The sequence below is a fragment of the Liolophura sinensis genome, chromosome 3 (assembly GCF_032854445.1).
Source record: "Liolophura sinensis isolate JHLJ2023 chromosome 3, CUHK_Ljap_v2, whole genome shotgun sequence".
NCBI lineage: Eukaryota > Metazoa > Mollusca > Polyplacophora > Chitonida > Chitonidae > Liolophura > Liolophura sinensis.
In genome coordinates, this window is record NC_088297.1 from 22,659,976 (window position 1) to 22,683,586 (window position 23,611).

Below are 23,611 nucleotides of genomic sequence, written 5' to 3' on the forward strand. Positions count from 1 at the left end.
TTGTTTTTTAACAATTTTTTTCCGCAAAACCCTCATCATAACCCAATTTCCCATGCATGGTCTGTTTACAGAGATTCCACTGTAGTCTTTAAAATTTTAGCATCAATGGCAGTCTCAAACAGGAAACCAATTTATCTACCCCAAGAGTACCAATGCTGCCAAGAGCCAATGTGAATACATAAAAAAGCAGAGTCGCACAGCAATTTTTGACAGAAAGTAAAAAATCCCACACACGGTTGATCGATCTTCAGCAAAGCTTTAATACCCTTCAACACAATCAGATTTTGTGACGTTTGATGCCAATTCTGTTCGATATAGCAAGCAGGAAGCAGGGGAAGTAACTCTCACAGGAGATTCTGACAGAATTGTTTTGCCTTGGGTTGGGGTTTGGGTAGAAAAAAGGTACAAAGGTAATAAATTTTCTAAGAAGTGATCTTCTTCTTTCTGCTTTATGCTCTCTAACTCGAAAAATACAGGAAAACCTTATTGCTGACTTGGGAACAAATTTCCAACAACTTTATCAATGCCTATAATAAAGCAATAGGCTACATTTTTATCACAAGCAAGAGTTATTCCCCCTTCCCTGAAGAAATAGCTACAACTTAGCCTAAAAAAAAAAGGAATAAAGAACATTAATGTAATAGAATACTGAAATTACACCATGAATAAAATATCATGTTCATAAATATATATAAACAGGATATTAACATTGGGGAAAAATAACACTGTAGGGAGGGGAATAACTTTATATACAGAAATAATACAGAAATGACAAAATCCATGGTAAATGCACTGCCAGTAAACTAACATCAGTTTGAATTTAATGTGCAACCATTTTTCATATCAACTTCTAACGGTCCATTCAAACAAAATCCAATCCTGAAATGTGGGTCAACACCAAGACAAGAGCTGTCTGGTGAACTTGGCCTTACCCTTTGGGATCCAATAGATCGTGAACCTTTTCATTATAAATTTCCATGTAAGAGACCTCTACTTTGTACACCAGGTCTTCCTTCTTGAACTGTTCAATGCCCTCAAAGAGCGCATCACATAGCCTCGGGATTATGCCCTTCTGCTCCCGTGTGCCCATCATCGTGTACGATTTGCCCGACCCTGTCAACAACACGTGGACAGTTGACTGAGTGGTTCATATGATTTATTAGTGCGATGTGGAAGAAAAATTTCAGAGAACTTGTCACTTACATGACAACCATGATTTATTTAGGCATCGTCAAATTCTCTGATCACATGTAACTTCTTCAGATCTTCATGCCAAACTCAAGAATACCCTCTATGACATGAGGCCAAAGGACTGATTGATTGATCTACTGACTGACTAGTATTGATCAATTTATTTGATTGGTCTTTTACGCTGTACATCGAATATTTAACATGTATAACGGCAGCCAGCATTATGGTGGTAGGAAACCGGGCAGACCTTCCCACGTATGGCCAGAGAGGAAGCTACCAGGAGCTGGACTTGAACTCACTGCGATCGTATTGGTGGGAGGCTCCTGGGTCATCGCTTCCTGCTAGCATGTTAACCCCCTTGGCCACGGAGGCCCTGATTGCTGATTACATGTAAGAAGGCACTCAGGTATATGAGAGGAGGAAAATGGTTAGGTGCCCAGTGTAAACCACTGAGCTTTGTCACGTACCTGACAGGCCTCCTGACTTCAAGTCACATACAAAACAGTAACAGCTTAAGTCCAGAAAGAGACCTCAGTTGGATCAACCAAGTATTTTAACCATTTGAGCCAGTTGGGTCATCCACCCCAGAGAAAGTGAAATCCTTCATCATGTTTCTACCTCGACCAACCTCTGGACACGTCATTTATATATCTCACTGTGGCTTAATGGTAGGTTGACAAAACTTTTGATCAGTACACGTTGGCAGCTGGTTTTTATGAGAGGAGGAGGAAACCAGAAATGCTTGAGGTACACAACATGTACAGATCATTCTTTATCACACTGGTGAAAGGTAAGTGGTCTCCGTTGAACCAGACATTTTAAACAACAAACCTGTTTGTCCATAGGCGAATATACAACCATTGTATCCCTCAAAGGCTTGCTCTAAGATACCCCGTCCCAGATTTTCAAACACTTTTGCCTGATCTGTAAGAAAATAGAAGAAAATGGTGAAATGTTCTGAGATTTTAAAATTAAAATAAACACCTTCAAAATCATGATTACATGTAATTATAGTGTGATTTTATAGAATATCTTTTCCAACAGAAAACAGGCACAGATGAATATATGAATTTCTTAATGGGCAATATGGACAATACTGTCCATATTACAATTCACAGATTTTCCCAGCCCTCACTGAATTTATTTTCATGAATACACTTTTCTGCCCTTTAATACTGACATGTGAATGTATGTTTTTATTTTATTTATTTATTTATTTGATTGGTGTTTTATGCTGTGCTCAAGAATATTTCACGACGGTGACCAGCATTATGGTGGGAGGAAACCGGGCAGAGCCTGGGGGGAAACCCACGACCATCCACTGGTTGCTGCAGACCTTCCCATAGTATATTTCAAAATAAAACATAAACTGGAAATAAAGGGAATATAATTATAATTTATTTAGTAATTCACTTGATTGGTGTCTTATGCCATACTCAAGAATATTTCACTTATACCAGCAGCCAGCATTATGATGTGAGGAAACCAGGTAGAGCCCAGGGAAAACCCACGATCTTCCGCAGGTTGCTGGCAGACAATATAGTTAAAACGTTACAATGTTAATAATACATGTAATAAGTATATGTACTCTCTTTATTTGAATGAATGAATGATTATGGTTTAACACCACAATATTGCAGCTACACAATCGTGGCAAGAACATATTTAAAAGATGAGATGGCTTTCATTGCAATGAGAACATCCAAAATCAAACAGAAATAGACGAATATTTTCAAAGCAATCGGAACAAACATCATTGACAAGTTTTAACATAACTGTGATCAACAAAGATCATTTAAAATTAATTGAATATAGTTCTTATACAATGGCCTTCAGTATCACAAAATATAGTTCTTATTCAATGAACTTAAAAATATATTGTAAATATCTGTCTACATCATCGCCAGCTAGACTTGTTTTAGCCATGACACACCACACATGTTTAGAACAAATCTGATGTGGACCTATTCTGTCCACTGGGCCCACAGAGGAGAGCTCTGGGTTAGTCACCTTTTACACCAAGCTTGCCCCCCGGGCTGTACGCTCCTCTCATCACAGTTATTACCTATATAATTCTTCCAGGCTGAGGTCCTATTCTTTTTACCCAAGAGGGGGGCTTTATAAAGAATGATGTGCAGGTATGACATTATGGAGTCTACTGGACGTGTCCTTCACAAACATGTCAAATAAGGCATGGACAACTATATATCTGCATATATATATCATTGTCTCGTTAACTTACTGCAAAATTTAGGATTGTTTTCCTCCATTGACCAGAAGCAATGGTCAAATGCAAATGTCTGAAACAGAAGAAATACAACTATATATACAGTTTTACTATACATGTATATTTGATTGGTGTTTTATGACAAACATATATAGTTTTGCAGCCTTCGACAAAACCACCTGATGTGAACACCCATGGGATTTTAATATGTAAGCACTAGTCACCAGCTTTTAAGATACTGAACATTACATTAAAATAAATCATGAAATTACTTGTCAAAATCAGCAATGAACATGTCAATTACGATTACATTTTTAGGATGGCACTTATTATTAAGAGCCCCTGTTTAGAGAACTTGTCTGAACTCTAAATCAATCACACTGCTCAATAAGTACATCAGAACTGGTACAAACAGATGATAGAGCATCAATATATGTAATTAACATACATGTAAAGCTGACAGTGACTCGAAAATACTTCTAGGAATATAATACTTATTATACATAAATATTACTAAAAAATACAAATGAACTTCACACATTCCAATTTTCAAGATATTGACAGTCTTTAAAAATCTGAATTCCCGACTCCACCAGATAAACTGACCTTGGCTTGTTTCCTAGCTCCATCAGGTCCACTACAACAAACAAAACAATAAAATATATCAGATACCCAACAGCAAGGGTCATACATATCAACATACAGTTGTGTATGTATAGAATTTATTTGACACATGTGTTTGCTGGGCATGATACTCTACAGCTTTTCCATACAGGATGGCAGTCACTCATGGACTCGTGGCTGAAGAATCTAGTGTCATGGGAAACTAAACCTGTGGCAAGTTGCTGGTGACCATTCCCATGACTATTAGACGTATTTGTAGCAGACAAGTCATCTTCAACGACTGCAATGCCACGAGTTCACTCATGGCTTCATGGGTGCTCTTGTCTCCAAGAACACAGAACAAGATCAGCGGACATTGTGTTTGAACCTTTTCATACTAGCTCATATTTCAGTTCCACGTATAAGGACAAGTGGATGCTATGAGAACATAATGATGCAGAATGGTTTTTGAAGTGAAATATCAAAACATAAAAATCATTATGTGAAACAGCCCTCAACAGACAATGTACCAAAGTAAGGAAAACATTACAACAATGAAACAGAAAGCATTGAATAAAGTGAGTCTTAAAACCAATGAAAAGCAACAGCTACTGTTGTAAATCTGAAATTCAAAAAAGCCTGTGGTTTTACTGATCACAATATCAGTTTTGTTTGTAATAAAAATGGTTGTACATAAAGGGGAGGTAATAAAGCAAGTGGCATATCAGTATGTGCAGTACCTCTGTGTAACTCATGAATCAGGGGGGATAACTCTTTGAGCCACAGACCAGCTAGTGCATTGATGAAGTACATGCGTCTTGAGCATGTATGGCACGTTCCTGAAGGCCATACATTTATTCATATAATTGGTGTTTAACGCTGGAATTATTCATGTCCCACAGTCGCACACACCTAAAATTACCCTGTGACACTCTGAATAAATAAAATAAGACTTGTCAGTTAAGGAATCCAAATTCAAAATTGCCAGCAGAGCACAATTACTGCAGATTATTTTATTTTATTCGCAAGAAAAAAATCTTCCAGAGTCTTCTTTAACATTTGTGGCATACCTTCACGTAGTATAAAATGACAAAAAATGTGACAGAAGAAGAATGTGGCAAAAATAATTGCAGATAAAAATGGCACTGTATAAAATAAAATAACAAAATCCTAAAAAGTGAAACTGTAACAAAACTGTAAAGCTTTTGGGCATCTAATTTTTCATTCCAGATCTCTACTCGAAGTTATCCTTTCAGGTCAGCAATTGGGCAAAGCCTGGCAATTATCTCTGTGTTACTGAGAGCTCAGTCTTCCATAAACCTCACAGCCATTTACGTAGACAAGCCTTAATTGGGTTCTGTGCGTAATGCTGCTATAAACCCTGTTCACCCTCGTCTTCTGTTATGGAACAGTCTTTACAAAGCTGGGATTACTCCATTAACAGATTAGGTGGGACAGCAGGGGTTTTCTTATTCTCATTTAACAACAAAACTGGCTCCTGTAAAAGTAGTCTCCAAGGAATCGTGGAGCGAGGAGCGCAGTTGGCTTAACTCATCTGATATATTACACGGACAATTCTGCAGAAAATACCCAGAACATGAGACAATAGTATGACTATTAAAAGTTACAGTATAAAACTGAAATCATAAAAAGTTCATTCAAATTTACGAAACTGTTGTATTGTGAATGTTAGCAGGCCTTACACATAATCTGTTTTAATCTGGTCTTGCAGTGGAACTGTAGGCTTGGTGACCACCTACTGTTTTAATCCACCGCAACGCTGCATATCAGGACCAGTCATGTACGTTACTGTTAGAAATGTATGTCTGTAAACCTTGTTAACTTGTTTGTTACTATGCAGTATGTTTTTGTATAAAAATGTACAGTCAATTGTAAAAGGGTACCCAGAGCCCCGAAACCACCGACTCTGCCATACAATTGTGCCATAGCTGAAGTTACACCAGCTAGTGTGAATCTGTCTAATTTACATGTATATGTGCATGTTTTCCTATTGTTCATAGTGTTCAGTACATCAGTAAATCCTGCCTTGAGTGTTCGTGATTACAAATTGTGACCGGCATCACAATAAAACCACACACTAAGGTGAACATTGTACTATATATGTAGTCAACGGTTCTTAAAAACGGCACTTCAGAATCATCTGCATGATGTGATCTAAGAATACATCTCTTTTTTTTCTTGAAGAATGAGTGTATGATTGGCATTTAATACTTTTACTTAAGGACATCTAGAACACTTAGCAATGTAGAGGTACACTCATAGTTATTTATTTATTTAATTGTGGTTTACACGGCTCAAGAATGTTTCACTTACATGGCCATGACTAGCACTACGGTGGAAGGAAACCAGACAGAGTCCGGAGGAAACACACAACCATCTACAGGTTGCTGACAGAGCTTCCTACACACGACAGGAGAGGAAGTCAGTATGAGTTGGACTTGAACTCACAGCCACCACAATGGTGAGAGGCTCCCGGGTCAATGCGTCATGATGGTGTACTAGGCCCCGTGGCTTAAATCATGCATACTGTACAAAATACATCAGATAAGATGCTTTACCATGTAAGTCAAAGTCCAATAAAACTTTCCATTTGTATGTGCAGGAAAACAAATACATACTGTAGATGTATTGGCAAAACTTGCATAAAGATTTTGAGAGTGTTAATTAGAATTGGTTGTTAGTACGTATCCCAAACCTCCTTACCCCACCCCACCTCACCCCACCCAAATGTCAACCCAATAAACCCAGCCCCAATATTGTACTCTGTATTCAATACCACTGATCACAAATTGAAAAGTTCAACAGTTAGTTTCCATACAATTTCTCTAGATTTAATCACTCGTCTATGGCGTCAGCACAAATCATCACTTTTACAAACACATCCATAACTCAGTCCAGTGGAAGCTGAAAGGTATGAACATGAGTGGCTGACAAACCAAGCATCTCACTGGTCATTTTCCACATGGTTTCCACCAATGACAACGTGGATGAGTGACCAGTCATTTATAATGATGGACACGGTACGTGTACCTTCCCGAGGTTGAGTCGGTGCAGACGCACTATAGCTAGGCACGCACAGTTTAATAATGTAGATGGTCTGCAGACAAGAGCTGCTGGTGTAATTTGCCAGATAACTATCACGGTCAATTTGTACTTCATCCATACAGAGGTAGAGTTCTCACTGGTCGATGGAAGCGATGAACACTTTGACTACACACCATTCTAAACTGTGAACACAGTCGATGGAAGTGATGAACACTTTAGCTACACACTATTCTAAACTGTGAACACAGTCGATGGAAGCGATGAACACACTATTCTAAACTGTGAACACAGTCGATGGAAGCGATGAACACTTTAGCTACACACTATTCTAAACTGTGAACACAGTCGATGGAAGCAATGAACACTTTGGCTACACACTATTCTAAACTGTGAACACAGTCGATGGAAGCGATGAACACTTTAGCTACACACTATTCTAAACTGTGAACACAGTCGATGGAAGCGATGAACACTTTAGCTACACACTATTCTAAACTGTGAACACAGTCGATGGAAGCAATGAACACTTTGGCTACACACTATTCTAAACTGTGAACACAGTCGATGGAAGCGATGAACACTTCAGCTACACACTATTCTAAACTGTGAACACAGTCGTTGAAAGCGATGAACACTTTGGCTACACACTATTCTGGTCTGTGAACACAACTGTTAGGTAAGGATAACACATAGTTCCCTCAATCAGGGCAACTTTCAACTTTTCACCCCCAATCCGCCTCCACCCCAGCCCAGGTTCCTTCTCTCTCCCGGGCACATTTATTGTAGATGTAAGTACCCTAAATCACCTAAAACTTCACCCACAAAAGTTCATTTTTAGAGGCACATACATGTATATGTCACAATATATTATTTTGGGTCCTGAAACTAACAATTTTCCATGTTCTAAGCAAACCCCAAAACAACTTTCTAAAATTAAGGACATTTAGAGTACATGTAACTATAGTTTTATTAGTGTTTTATGCTCTACAGACACCTTTACAAGGCGCTACCTCTAATGGTTGAGGAAACAACCAGCTATTTTAACACATGAATCTAAAAAAAAAAATCAATCACTCTCTCAGTTCTGTTTCAATATGAATATCCATTTATTCTTGGTATTTGAAACACAAACTGATCACAGTATTTCATATGTGAGTACAGGAGGACAAGATAGTTATGGGCACCAAAAAATGAAATTCATGTTTATTCAATGGAGAGGCCACCGACGTACTGTATCTGGCCTGAACATCCATCCATCACAAACTTACACATTTAGCCTCAGTCTGAGGATTAAGAGTGATCTTAGGGGGGATGATGATTTTTTTTTTGATTGGTGTTTTACGCCATACTCAAGAATATTTCACTTATACAACGCGGCCAGCATTATGGTGGGTGGAAACCGGGCAGAGCCTGGGGGAAACCCACGACCATCCGCAGGTTGCTGACAGACCTTCTGGGATTATGAAGATTGTTTAAGAGGAAGGTTGATAATCCACCAGAAAAGTAGTACCAGAACATATATTTAATGACCATTACTTTCTGCTGCATGCTTGTAAAAAATTTTAGGTTTACTCCAATTCTTCAATCTTTCCGCATATGAAAGATCAATTTTCACTGCAATTTATGCATATTTTTAACTTGATTTTGGAGACAAAACTACATTAGTTGGATTGGCCAATTTTAGGGCTTCACAAAAAAAGTTTAATGAAACATGTGACATGGTTGAAGAATTACACAGTATGTCCATCATACATATGCATGTACATTTATCTTTCATTATTTGACACTGATTAGATAGCAAAATGGCTGAATTCTAAGGAGGGCTTTGTCAAATATAAATATATAATGCTGGATGCCTTTGAACCGAAAACAAGTTTTTGTCTTTACTTTCTTCAACCTTAATGTATGCCCGCTTACTGAAATTAATACTCAACAATAATGTGAATGTATCAAAACCTCTGTATGATTCCCCTATTCACCTACATGATACTTATATAAGACACATACAATTGTTCAAAACCTAGAAGTACAATGTGCTCCAACCAAACAAAATGACAGACAAACTGGTGTTGTCTTGAGGACAACCATGTGGTCCGCCAGACGTCAGAGTCTAACTAGGGGAGCAATACTCGTTGATGTTCTGTCTAGCTCACACGTCCCAGTAACCTCCTACATTTAGTCCTGTTTCCTCTGTGCTTAACTTTACATGTACATTCAACTCGCATTGGTCCAAAACCACAGACAGAATTAATTCAAACCCACTGGGGGTGCTAAGACAATTCTGGACTGCTGAAGATCAAGACAAGTCACAGAAAACAACTGAATGTGTATGGCTGGTGCTGTGTTGATCAGCAGAAAACAGCTGAATGTGTACTGTGTTGATCAGTAGAAAACGGCAGAAAGTGTATGGCTGGTGCTGTGTTGATCAGCAGAAAACAGCTGAATGTGTACTGTGTTGATCAGTAGAAAACGGCAGAAAGTGTATGGCTGGTGCTGTGTTGATCAGCAGAAAACAGCTGAATGTGTACTGTGTTGATCAGTAGAAAACGGCAGAAAGTGTATGGCTGGTGCTGTGTTGATCAGCAGAAAACAGCTGAATGTGTACTGTGTTGATCAGTAGAAAACGGCAGAAAGTGTATGGCTGGTGCTGTGTTGATCCTCAGAAAACAGCTGAATGTGTACTGTGTTGATCAGTAGAAAATGGCAGAAAGTGTATGGCTGGTGCTGTGTTGATCAGCAGAAAACAGCTGAATGTGTACTGTGTTGATCAGTAGAAAACGGCAGAAAGTGTATGGCTGGTGCTGTGTTGATCAGCAGAAAACAGCTGAATGTGTACTGTGTTGATCAGTAGAAAACGGCAGAAAGTGTATGGCTGGTGCTGTGTTGATCAGCAGAAAACAGCTGAATGTGTATAGCTGGTGCTATGTTGATCAGTAGAAAACGGCAAAAAGTGTATGGCTGGGGCTGTGTTGATCAGCAGAAAACAGCCGAAAGTGTATGGCTGGTACTGTGTTGATCAGCAAAAAACAGTTGATGGTGTAAGGCATCTATTCTGACCCTTTAAAACATAAACAATTAGCTTTTTTACTTAATTTGCACAAAACAAAATTAGTCTTGCATTAGTTACTGAGTAAGGGTCACATGTGCACTGTAGATATACATGTATGCCCTGTGAGTATTGTAGAGACGTAACCAAACACAAAACTTTGACATATACCTCACATACATGCGCATGTAGTTGGCCTGGAGGTATCAACATGTTTCGCGTTCCCTTATGTAACAAACAATGACATGATGATAAATCTCTGATGGGAAATGATGTCACCAAGAGCACAACAGGCAATGTCATAAAAAGGAATGATAGTTGCAGAATTCCAAGTGCTCGCTGGTTCCAAAGGGAAAAAAAGAGCCAGAGGTAGAATTCAGAAACATGCTAAACATAAGCTTTGATGCCCCAGGAGCTACAGTCGGTTTCACATGGGGAAATTTGATTAAATATTTACATCCGACGCTCTCGACTGAATTCTACAGCCAGGGCAGTCTTGCGTGTAGCTGCCATCAGAGTAGCACTGCACTCTGCCATAAATTCTGAACCAATCACATTACAGATCCCTTAGTGGCCAGCTGCCAGTTGCCGGGGATGACAAAAAATCTGAACCAGGCTTTGGAAGTGAAACTATTGCCGATAAACTAACAAGCACTTGTATTCGGCCAAGAAAGTCAGAAGCAGTTTCCCCGCTGGAACAGAAGAGTCAAGAAGCCAGCGTCCAAACAAAGGCCTTAGTTGAGATTTCTGCCAAATGTGATCTAAAGTTTACACAGTGAAAGTGAGCACCCGGAACAAACCATTCCAGGCAACGCCTAGGTCGATGACGACTGGATTAATATCAACAACGGTGAAAGAGCTTATACATGTTATAAGATCAAGACAAAGACTGCTGAGTGAGAGTCAAACACTGAATTACTGTTATCACACATGGTATGTTAATGATGGAATTCACTCTGAACCAGAACTGCAGAGATGTGCACACACGTCACAAGTTCCTAAAAACTTAGATCCAGTAGCAAAAAGCTACCAAAGATCTGACCTGTAGGAGACACAAGAATACAATACTTCACTCAGTTGTAAATTTGGTAATTTATGGTAATTAATACGCACATAGAGTGTCAGCAAATGAGCATCAACCTCATGTCATTTTTCTTTATAAGTCATGAATTTTCTTACCAGCAAATCCTGTGATAACTACATAAACAATTCATCACACGTAGGCAAAACTGGAGCTCTAACTTTAAAACATTGCTTTCTCTGTTAAGGTAGACGTCGATACTTGGGTGTATATGACATAAGCTAGAAACTGCAATGTCTGAAGTACTGTTCATGTATGTTATTTATTTATCTGATTGGTGTTTTCCGCCGTACTCAAGAATATTTCACTTATACGACGGCGGCCAGCATTATGGTGGGAGAAAACCGGGCAGAGCCCGGGGGAAACCTACGACCATCTGCAAGTTGCTTGCAGACCTTCTGACGTACGGCCGGAGAGGAAGCCAGCGTAGGCCAGACTTGAACTCACAGAGACCGCATTGGTTAGAGACTCCTAGGTCATTACGCTGCGCTAGCGCGCTAACTGGCTGAGCCACGTTCTTGTATGTATGTTTACCATGTAGTCTATTTACACAAATGCCATGGCCACAGGACAATGCACTGACCGTGTCCTACATATTTCCTGTTACATGGCCCGAGAAAAATAAATCTTCTAATGTTTTCAGGTCAAAAACAGCGTTCATTTCAATTCTTCTAGCATTCAAGGAAAGTGTAGAGCGTAAAGGTTTCAATGTCTGACAAGGTGTCAATGTCCGACAAGGTGTCAATACCTGACAAGGTGTCAATGCCTGACAAGGTGTCAAACTAGGTGACCATGACCTTGTACGTTCATCCACAAGCTACGTAAAATGATTGCAAGTCTGTGTCTGCCAATCGCAAAATCTCACAGATTTAAGACCAATCAATCTACAGTTGTCTGCTGCTGGGCAAGTTAAAATCAAAACCAGTCATCCACTTCAATGCCTGGTTCAGACTTTCCACATGACAGACTGAACGGGAAGCGAAGGAATTTCCCTTTTTCTAGGAAATGTGGGCCAATATATTGATTCTTAGAGCTGCATGCCTCAATAATAAATGTCTGAGCAGTAACTACCTCCAGTCATCATCGTTCGTTTCACAGGCTTTACGGCGTTCTTCATCCATCTCGCTTAAGTCGCGGTAATTCTGTAGGGAAGTATCTGCCACATGAAAACCCTGATTGATCTGTTTACTGTGGTTTAACGTGATGCCTTCGGACATATTCTAATGGTGAATGGAGTCTCCTTCAACATATAAGGCTGGTCAAATATTCAGTTTTGGAGTTTGTCAAGCACTGCCATGACACAGTGACATTTTAGCACAGAATTACAAAAGGGTACATGCACGGAAGGTACCTCTACTTGTCTATCATTTAGCATGGCAGCATTTATTTTAACGTTTCCAGATAAAGCTATTGGCCAAACATCATTAGTTTTGCAATATTAGACACCTATACCCGCCTAAGAACCCACTCAAGTACTCGCCCATGTACCCACCAAAGTACCCACCAATTGCTTACCCAAAAACCCGCTCAAGTACCCACCCATCTACCCACAAAAGTACCCACCCATATACCCTCCCAAGTACCCGCCCATGTACCCACCCAAGTATCTGTCCAAGTACCCACCCATACACCCACCCAAGAACCAACCCACATACCCACCCATATACCCATCCAAGAACCAACCCACATACCCACCCATGTACCCACCCAAGAACCCACCCAAGTACCTGCCCATATACCCACCCTAGTACCCACCCAAGTACAATATTCAGCAAAGTAACCAACATGCACATGTACCCTAATTCCTAAAACAAATAAATAAAACACCTAAAAACTTAGAAAGTACATGTATATTAGCTATGAAATTACGATGGAATCTAGCAAAGAGAAGCAGCCAACAGGTTTCTAGGGTAATGAAAAGACTCAGGGAATGTCCTAGGTGAATGCATGTCAATATTCAAATCATGTAGGATGCTCTCCTAAGCTGTCCATAATCAAAATATGTATTTCAGCTGCACTTATGGATATTTTTAATGTGGCAATCTAATTCCATGAACACAGCTAATATGGTCAACTACAGTCAAGACACAAGTAAAAAGTCGAGTGCCAGAGATTCTGGATGCTCAATCTGTTAAACCTTCACCCAGGTCAGCAACCAGTTGGAAATGACAGAATGAACACTGTAGCCAAACACTTAATACAAGTAAGCCAGTCAGAGTGCAAATCTGTTGGATAATCTCAATAAAGGTTCGAAAAACATGACAATTCGATCTCTTTGAATATTTCATTGTGGACTCGCTGGACAGTCAGTACAGGCACATGACAGACATCCAGATTCCTTATACTGACGTCCATGTAGATTATTAAACTTTTGTCCATTAAAACATCCATCACACAGAGTGGTTATATATGCCTGTAGCGTTCTGACCTGACCATGGACACTGTCATCACACCATGGATCATGACCTTCTGGTGAACTTCATAGCACATACTGTTTTACAGGATTCTACGTCGCTTTAAAAATTACAATCTGCTTGATTTTGGTTACACATACGAACATATATACAGACAATGTCCATATACTGGCACGGATATAGCCTGTATACTAAGCGTACATACTGTCTATGTGCAGCATATTAGACTCTCAAACAAGGGGCCTCCAATAGACATGCTGGTTAGTTAGCATGCCAGTGCGCCGCAACGACCCAGAAGCCTAGCTATCACTAATGCAGTCACTGACCAATGTTATTTCAAGTCCAGCTCATGCTGCCTTCTTCGCCGGCTATAATGGGTAAGATCTGCCCACAACCTGCGTATTTTCGTGCATTTTTCTTGGGCTCTGGCAGGTTGTCTGCCACCATAATTGATGGCCGCCCTCACGTAAGTGAAATATTCTTCAGTGCAGCGTAAAACACCAATGAAATAAATAAATACAGTCAAACCTGTTCTATGCGGCCACTGAAGAGAGACGTAAAAAGTGGCCGCATGTGATGGTTGGCCACATATGACTGTTGTGTTCGGTACAGGCAATATTTTGGCCACGTGAAATGAAAACACAACACCATTTGCCTGCAAAGATAATGGTCAAGCAAGCCAGATAATTTGTCACAGAAACCATTCATTGCAGGAACCACAGGGGGTGAGATCATATCCGAGTTTGCCCGCTATTTATGGCATATATAGCTCGGACCTCAGCATGGAGCTAATCCACTGCAGCAGTTGATATTCAGAGTGTCGAGACTATAGCCAACTGGGCCTCAAAGAACAATAGACTTCACTGCCATTCACCAATAATGATCACACTTCACTTGTCATCACAAAGTGGCAGTTTGTAACTTTTAATCACAACAAAAACTTCCGAAGCCTGTGGTTGCCATTTTGAAATTTTGTGAATGTCAAACACAGCAATCATCATTACTGTTGAAAGTCTTGGCCACTCAGGACAAGCTAATATAGAATTTGGTCGCAAAATATATTTGCCGCTGGACGGGTTGGACAGGTGCCCAGATGTTACAGGTTGTTTAACATGGAAAATTGTTTGGTCGGGGCACAGAGTGGCCGCTTACGCCAGATGGGCACTGTTTACAGGTGGTCGTACGTACAGGTTTGACTGCAAATCAAACACACAAATCTTATTTTCGTTGTTGCTGTCTTTCTTTTTCTTTGGTCAGAAACAGGACAGTTAATTAGCATACATGTAAAACATATGGGGTCAATAAACATGCAGAGTGAAGAGCTAGCGGAGGAACATGACAGAGGCCGAATTGGGAGCTGTGGCATTTGAGATAATATCCTGTCTTAGATTATTTAACTCTTCTACATATGTACATTAATTTCATAATGAATGAATACCTAGGTCAGTTGTGTTTATTAGTTTGAATACTGTAGCAGATTAGAACATTATTAAATGGCAAATGGGTCACAGTTTTGGGAGAAGTGTTCTCAGAGATACCAGACAGAAGGATTGTTGTAAAGACAGCAGCTTAATCTCAGAGTTCATCATTGTTGACAGAGCATGTCTTCGCATCTCTGTGCCTTCATCAGACTCCCAGACAAGAGGGAAGCTACATGTCTACACCGTTAGTAACGCTCTCGTCAAATGCCCATAACACTTTATCTGTATAATCGCTTTGACACAGCACCCGTATGACCGGTGGCCATTACAGTCGATATCAGCCAAGGAAATGACCAATTGAGACTAGCCTAGCAGGGGATGCATGATGAGAACGGCTTAGAGCACCTAGCTCTGAATATTCCCACAGGCAAAGATAAAGCCAAACAAGGAGATTATTTCCATCTTGTATAATCTGCATCTTATGGATTATCTTCCTTTTTTCATGTTTGCATCCTAAAACTTCCATTATAGAGAACCAACTGATATTAATCTCATTTGTTTAATAACTGCAGAAATTCCATCGTCATTGAATGTGAAATATTAAAAAAAACATCCATGTTTCCATGGCAACAAACAAAAGCTTAGAAAAACCAGACAAAAATAAAAACAGCCAATATCTCTTTTGCTAAGAATTAATAAACGAAGTAATATGATCGTGCTTATACGAAAAGAAGGAAACAAAACTGCACAAAAAATGATCTCTTCATACATACATAATGTATGGAACTGGAGTATCAGCATGATCACCATGCATTCATGACCATGTGTCAAGGAACTCCAGCTACGTTATTATATTATATCATTATATTTATGATCAATAAAAGTTAAGAGTGATCAATGCTTTTTGTCAAAAGCCAAACAAAACAGTTTATGCATCTATCAAAACTGTGCAAATCTGAGTGCACACACTGGCATGATGAGCATGTCTGAGCATGTCTGCGTTAACTAAACCTCGTGTTTCTTTTTTCCATTTACAAATACATGTACATGTACAATGAGGTAGTGAATGTATATGCCTGTGTACAGGAGCATAACTGAGATCAATCCTCTAGCTACAAATATACACCTTTCATGGAGCAAATATACGTTTATGTGCAAAAATGTCAACAGGAAGTGTGTGTTTTTCTCTAAAACTACATACACAATTGTTACACATGTAACAGTCGGCAGAAAATTGCAACCATTTTTCTAGAAATACAACTGTGAAAAAGAAACACTGCAAACCTTCTTCTATAACAACGGTGCATGTTGCAAATGTAACAATCAGCAAAGGACTGCATCCTTGTACTACCAACAGGCTGCAAATTACTACAACCATGCATACATGCATGTACCTAGTAGGTCCACTCCGTTATGCAATACACACCAGGAAAATCAAATCAACACTGCTACAAACTCGAAGACACGGTGAGTACATGTAACCGAGTGTGGAGAGCCCTGTCAACAAGACCCTGGGCAGCACTGTTCTCTGGCTGGCTCCAAAACACCTAAATCCATCATCCCATAAACGGGCTGTCCGTTAGTGTCTTGGGAGATGACCACTACCCTGGTCTGTGCAACCAGTTTAATCGTGGACAATGACCTCTGGTCAATACACACTAATTGGACACAGTTGAAGTGCCGGGATAAAATCACAATTGGGCAGATCGGCTACCTAAGACCGACTTACTGGCAATGCTCCATCAATTCACAGGCAATAAACCTGGTCATATATTAACCATCTTTAGAAGGACATAGCCTAAAGCTAGCAAACTGAGCCCACTAGGACTGGAAAGTACTCAACAGTTTCAAGAGTACATGAAAAAGAAATTATCATTTAGAAGTATTATCCATATATGGAAATACATGTATTTATTTCTTTATTTCTTTGACTGACGTTTTACGCCGTACTCAGGAATATTTCACTTATACAACAGCGGCCAGCATTACTGTGGAAGGAACGACCATCCGCAGGTTGCTGGCAGACAAATATATGTACTTTCATTTTTACCCTGTACATGTATACCTTATAGAGAGCAATGTATTACATGTAGGTATGTATGTATGTGTGTATACATTGGATTTTATGTCAAACTTATAATAATTTTTTTTTAATAATGACCAGGAGTCATTAGGTGCGTGTCCATATAATGTGTCTTGCAGCAATGTGAGTGCATGCCGTCAAAGTCCTGCAGACGATGAAGTATCATGCCGAAGACACCAAACACTGGTCAACCTGTTTTCCTTGCTCTAACTTCTCAATGCTGAGTGACAAGTAAGGCAGCAACAAATAGCATTTTTAATTTATTTATTTTATTTATTCGATTGGTGTTTTACATCACACTCAAGAACATTTCACTCATATGACGATGGCCAGCATTACGGTGGAAGAAACTGAGCAGAGGGAAACTCACAACCATTCGCAGATTGCTGGAAGCCCTTCCCATGTACGGCTGGAGAGGAAGCCAGCATGAGCTGGACTTGAACTCACGGCGACCGCATTAGTGAGAAAGCATTTTTAAGTCTTTGGTATAACCTGACCTGGGTTTGATCCCAGTTCTCCTGACTTTGAGGTGAGCCTTTCACACTTTTTCCCTCATATTCAAGACAAAGTACATTGTGTTTCAATTCATTTGTCAACCATATACATCTCCATTATCTTTGAGAGTATGCATACACATGTAGACATACACATGCATGTCTAAATAGTACATGTGACTTTAATTCTGGACTGTAACTCTTCAACCTTTTCACATATTCTGAAGGTATTATTCTGACTTGACTGATAAAATTATGTAACCCTGAAACTGGCCAACCCAAATAACATATTTTTGTCTTCAAAATCAAATTGAAAACCTGCATGAATTACACTAAAAGTTGGGAAAAGGTTGAGGAATTAGGGTACAAGTATATCAAACTGAATGTACATTTGCACGTATTTCACTTTTATAGCATGACAGGGCACTAGCAGGTTAGAATTAACTGTACATTTACCAATGCCGTTTCTGACTCGTATACATCTTTGAAGTACTGGGGAATGTCTTACCACACTGCAGGGGCGTAATTACATTCACCTGTACATCAACGTCCTACATGAACTTGCACCAAGGCTACCAAAAAAAGGCATTTCTGTTTTGAATTTACACATCTCAAGCTGTCTTGAACTGAGTCCCTGATAGACATCCTATTATGCTGACATTGCTTTGATGTATGGGACTCATCCACCTTTTCATTACCCTGTAATTGTGTGGTGCACACTGTCTAATGACCACCTCATCCAATGCCCTCGTGGTGTTAAACTAAAGACAATCTTGTCAATTAGGATGGTTTCAGAGTCAGGCATATACATGTACACATGTTAATGTATATATGCGCTAACCTTCCGCGACGGCAGCCAGATTCAGTGACAAAGCTACTTCTGGGGGCTGATCAGCCAATGGATTTTGATTTCAAAGCTAAAATCCTGAAATCTGACATCCGCACCACAGGATGCTGGAACGACAAGCCCATGGGGCGATCCTATAAGACTATGGCTCTAATATCCCGAAGCCAACGCCATGATGCTCTTCTCCACTGCACGCACTCAGTCAAGTAGCTCACCCTTAGTTTTGATGTAAATCCCAAGGCTTCCATGAGCACATTAGGATACAGTGGACTGTAGTACATCAGCAGTAAATGTGTCTATCACATTAACAAGATTATTAAACCCCTTCAAGGAGAACCCGGACGACTTTACTTTCATACGAAATGTTTCCTAGACGCAATATTTATTCTATGTCAATCCATAAACCGTATTTTAAAAAATGTTATATCAACTAGTTGCATTTAAAATAAAAAACCCAATTTGGACCTTTTGCCTATCATGTGGACCGGGGAGCCCTGGCCAGGTGACGTCATGTAGGTATGACCTGCCGGGAATGCACGGCATAGCCTATCATGTGGACCGGGGAGCCCTGGCCAGGTGACGTCATGTAGGTATGACCTGCCGGGAATGCACGGCATAGCCTATCATGTGGACCGGGGAGCCCTGGCCAGGTGACGTCATGTAGGTATGACCTGCCGGGATTGTACGGCATAGCCTATGATGTCGACCGGGGAGCCCTGGCCAGGTGACGTCATGTAGGTATGACCTGCCGGGATTGCACGGCATAGCCAAATCCAGGCATTAGGCCTCCCACTGTGTGCGTTTCCAGAAGCCATCGTATGACTTAATACATAATTACCCCTACATGTACACCTCTTAATAAGCACCTTGAAAATTCTGTAAGTAAAACAGTTCTACATCATATATTTTGAAAGATAGGCTACTGGAGCTGTATTAGATCATGGACCACCGTGTAGAGCAGGGTGATACAATGACTGGTTTTCACTCACATACCGGCCACATAGATGACACACATATGGTCCCGTCTGGTTTGTCTGACAAGACTTGGACATCTACTGAATTATGGTAGTATGTGTGGAGAATTTAACACAGTTTCGTGGCCAACGAGTTGTGAGTTGCAGAGATGAGAACAACCTGTCACTCAGCACTGGTGAGACTAACAATACTCAATAGCGCAAATCTTTCATGTTTCAAAGCAGTATCACCCAGCAAAAATATTTAAGGCTTGAATTTTATTGAATGAAAACAGCGATTGGTAACACAAAGAACTGCCAATTTAAATTTTGTCTGGGCTCCCATTACGGGCTTCAAGGTACAGCATGTCGCAGGATATCACATGCGCACAGTGGCCAGTAGGTGAGGTGAACTGAGCAGAAGGGCCGTGGCCAGTAGGTGAGGTGAACTGAAGCAGAAGCGCCGTGGCCAGTAGGTGAGGTGAACTGAGCAGAAGGGCCTCCCTCTGGCCTTGTGGCCCGTTGTAGCTCCCTACAGTTCATCGTGTCACAGCCTGCCTGTTTTGCTGTTTCAAACAATCAAGCAGCTAAATAACTTGTGCATTCTGATTGCATTGTCTTGTATTCTGTTGTTTTTTCCCCAAATTTGTCATTTTTCTTCTGTCTTCGACGTCTTCAGTAATCGGAATCAATTCAGGGGACATCAAACCATCTGCAAGTGCATGCATCTGCAGTTTGGAAGGAGCAGCACTGGGGTTCTACCTTATGGGAAGTTTGAGAAATTCCGGGCAAGCCCCAGTCCCAACATGTGCTATCCACAGCTAAAATCTGATGAAACTCCGACCATGGCTGCAAGAAACCTTCCACACACCAGAAACAAACAAGGAATCAATCTGAGCAATCCCAGCTCTTGCCCCCTTCATGTAACCATCTCCTAAACAAGCACTGATTAACACCAATTCCCTCAGGATTATGTAAAAACTCAGGCTTAGAATATGTACATGTAAGACAAGAGCAGTTATCACAAGATATTATAACCTGATATGGAACTGATAGTCGTTAAAGAAAAAACATCAGGTCATGAAAAAGTGGAGTCATGAACTCAACACCGTGGATTTACTTCACCCCTACAAATCAAACGTGATCAGACCCGACTATCAAAACTTTCTTGTCAAATTAGCTATTTAACCATTGACATGGTTGAAGTTCTGTAAACTGAAATTATGAATAATGTTCAAGATGATTTTCCTTTTGTCAGGTAATAAAAGTATAGAATAACCTATGAGCAATAGCCTCACAATCTTAGTGGACAGTTTTCATGGCATATAAACAAGCATCAAAACCACATATACGCTTAGCCGAATCGATAAATGGACAACGCATTTATCAAAGGAGTTTTTGGTCATCAAAATTTACATGTAGAAGTTGAGATCTTATAGATCTCAATCAGGGTCTCATTTTTTAAACTCAATCTGGGTCCTGTTTTCAGCTCAATTGGGGTCCCATTTACAGCTCAATCAAGATCCCATTTTCAACAATCGCAAACAGATTGCCAGAATCGGCAGGCCTCCTGCTGTTTCAAAAATTCCCCAGACATGAAATCCTCAGATCGCAAACTGATTAGTTCCACAGCAATATTTGGCTCATAGCTCCCTTGGTACAAGAAAGGATGTATATGATGTAGTCATGGAAGCTTTGTAATTTGCTAATAGAGAACTCATAAAAAACTCCCTCCCATCTGTATCAAGATGGTCCAAAGCTGTGAACTCATCTGTCCTTTCTTTTAGTATGTCACAATTATCAGTGTATGTGTGCTCATAAAACACATACGAAGTACAAAAGGACAGCAATGTCACAGAGGAAAACACTGCATTCTAATGTCATTTGGACCTTCTGTGTAACTCGTCCTTGAGTCTCCCATTCCTCGACCAAAACAAAATCTATAGGCAAATAGTTATGGGTAAGCAAGCTAGGTTAAATCATTGATTTATTTCCCAGGATAAAAATCAGAAAACTCAGGAATACTTCATGTATAGCCATGATAACATGAAAGAGTAGTTTGTTTTAGTGGTGCTTAGAAACACACTGGATATCTTTACACAGGTACATGATTATTTAAGAACAAACCAAAAGTTTGGCTTGTAATAATGCACATTCAGATGTGCATAATGGGAGGGATGAGCCAGGAGATATCATTCCATGGCCACGTAACAACTCCTGATTAAAAGCCGAGTTATAGTTAACCATCACACCAGATAAAATGTCTGCGGTCTTTTTCAAACCATCTAGCTAAGTAAGTCAAATTGTTTCCCACCTTTTCTTTTAAAAATGCTAAAATGATGAAGTTTTTCTGCTAAGAAATTTACCAGACTTCACAAAAACTGACTTTTTAAGTAGCTCAGTAAGAAACAAGCAAAATGTGTTATGTGAAAGCTGCTAAACTTTTGATGAAATATAGTAAATTTGACATGAAAATTGTACATACTATTGTAATTATGAGATCTGATTTTATCAAACAAATATTAAAACAAATCATAGCTCTAGACCTTATCATAAAATGTCACTGATAAACTCTACTGAGATTCATTTCCATAAAATCTTGATAACCATAACAAACAGAGATTCAGATTTTGGCCAACTGCCCACCAAATTCCCGTACAAGTACCAACTTTTACAAGTCTTTACCTCGATCCAGACCCTTAAGAAAGCTCCCTTATGGGCACAGCCACACAGCTGATCAAAATAAGGAATACTTTGTCACATGATCTAACAGCTCCACTGTGATTGGTTGATACAGCCAGCGCTGAAAGAGCTCAGGATGTGATTAGGCTCTAAGTCTCAGGCCGATTGTCTGTCAAGAATCCAGCTTCAAAATCAAATTGACTCGTCTAGCCGGACATCAAAGGGAAAGCCTCATCGAGTTTGTACAGCATAATTTCCCAGCTGTTATCTAATCGTAGGTAGTTGGGGACCATTATTCAATTTGCAACATCTCATTTCCTCTCCACCAGAGCCCTCCAGGGAAGGCCCAGGGTACTGTACAGTACCTACTACACAAGGATTGATGGCTCCCAATATACATTGCAGATGCTTTACCTATGTGTAGGTCTCAACACAAACATAACTACTTTATATACACATACTTTTTAAGTGAGTAAATGGACATGACTGTGGGACGTACGTATTATGCCCAAGTGAGTGTTCAGAATGACTAATTTATTTTTTTTATTTGATTAGTGGATTACGCCATACTCACAAATACTTCACTTATATGGCGGCAACCAGCATTATGGTGAAAGGAAACTAGGTAGATCCCGGGGGAAGCCCATGACCATCCGTAGGTTGCTGACAGACCTTCCCCGTATGGCCTGAGAGGAAGCCAGCATGAGTTGGACTTAAATCACAGCGACCGCATTTGTGAGAGGCACCTGGGTCATTGCGCCAATGCTAACCTCCTCGGCTCCCCAGAATGGCCCCCAGAATGATAGAATTTTGATGTATGTACATGTAATGTATATTGTAGAAAAAATTAAAGCAATTTATTCATATCTGAAGATGATATAGAACTATTTGATATCAATAGCATGTATATACAAACTATGAAAGTGGTAAGCATGAAACTATAACTGATCACCAGTTAAACTAATAGAAACCATGTCTAAATATTACTCCTCTCTCTGTATGGTTGTCATGAACAGGATAGCTTGCATTTAGTAATAAAAACCCATGAATTTCAACTAAAGTGGTGCCGATGGATCATATTTAACTTGTTTTGTGTATGACAAACCTCCAGAAGTAATGCAACATTCAAACCTGAGCAACACATGGATTTGAGCCTGTGACCGGCACAGGTGAGAGGCTACTGAAGAAAACACTGATTTGCAAGGACACCAGTGAAAGTTATGAAAAAAAAGTACACAGGTATTCGTAGCGTAGCATGTCATGGAAGTCAACTGGTGATCAAAAGCAAATGAAGGACAAAATGAAACCTTTATCTACCAAAAATGCACAATTTCCAAAGGCCGTCTATAACAATACACGAACAAATACAAATACAATTCCATTTGTAAAACATGAAACAGTCAATAACAGATCACCACATACAACAGATGAAATCATAAATAAATAGACACGCATTCCAATTTAATGATTCAAATAATTTTTCAAATATCCTGACCTAAAATC

The 23,611-nt window shown here is 39.8% G+C and overlaps 1 protein-coding gene across 1 annotated transcript in view; it reads right to left on the reverse strand.

Moving 5' to 3' along the window:
• LOC135463638 (kinesin-like protein KIF13B) overlaps positions 1–23,611 on the reverse strand; it is a 188,394-nt gene that overhangs the window by 118,715 nt on the left and 46,068 nt on the right. Inside the window, 4 exon segments of the mRNA XM_064741000.1 lie at positions 933–1,113; positions 2,023–2,115; positions 3,434–3,491; positions 4,025–4,055. Of these exon segments, the coding sequence (XP_064597070.1) occupies positions 933–1,113; positions 2,023–2,115; positions 3,434–3,491; positions 4,025–4,055 (363 nt within the window).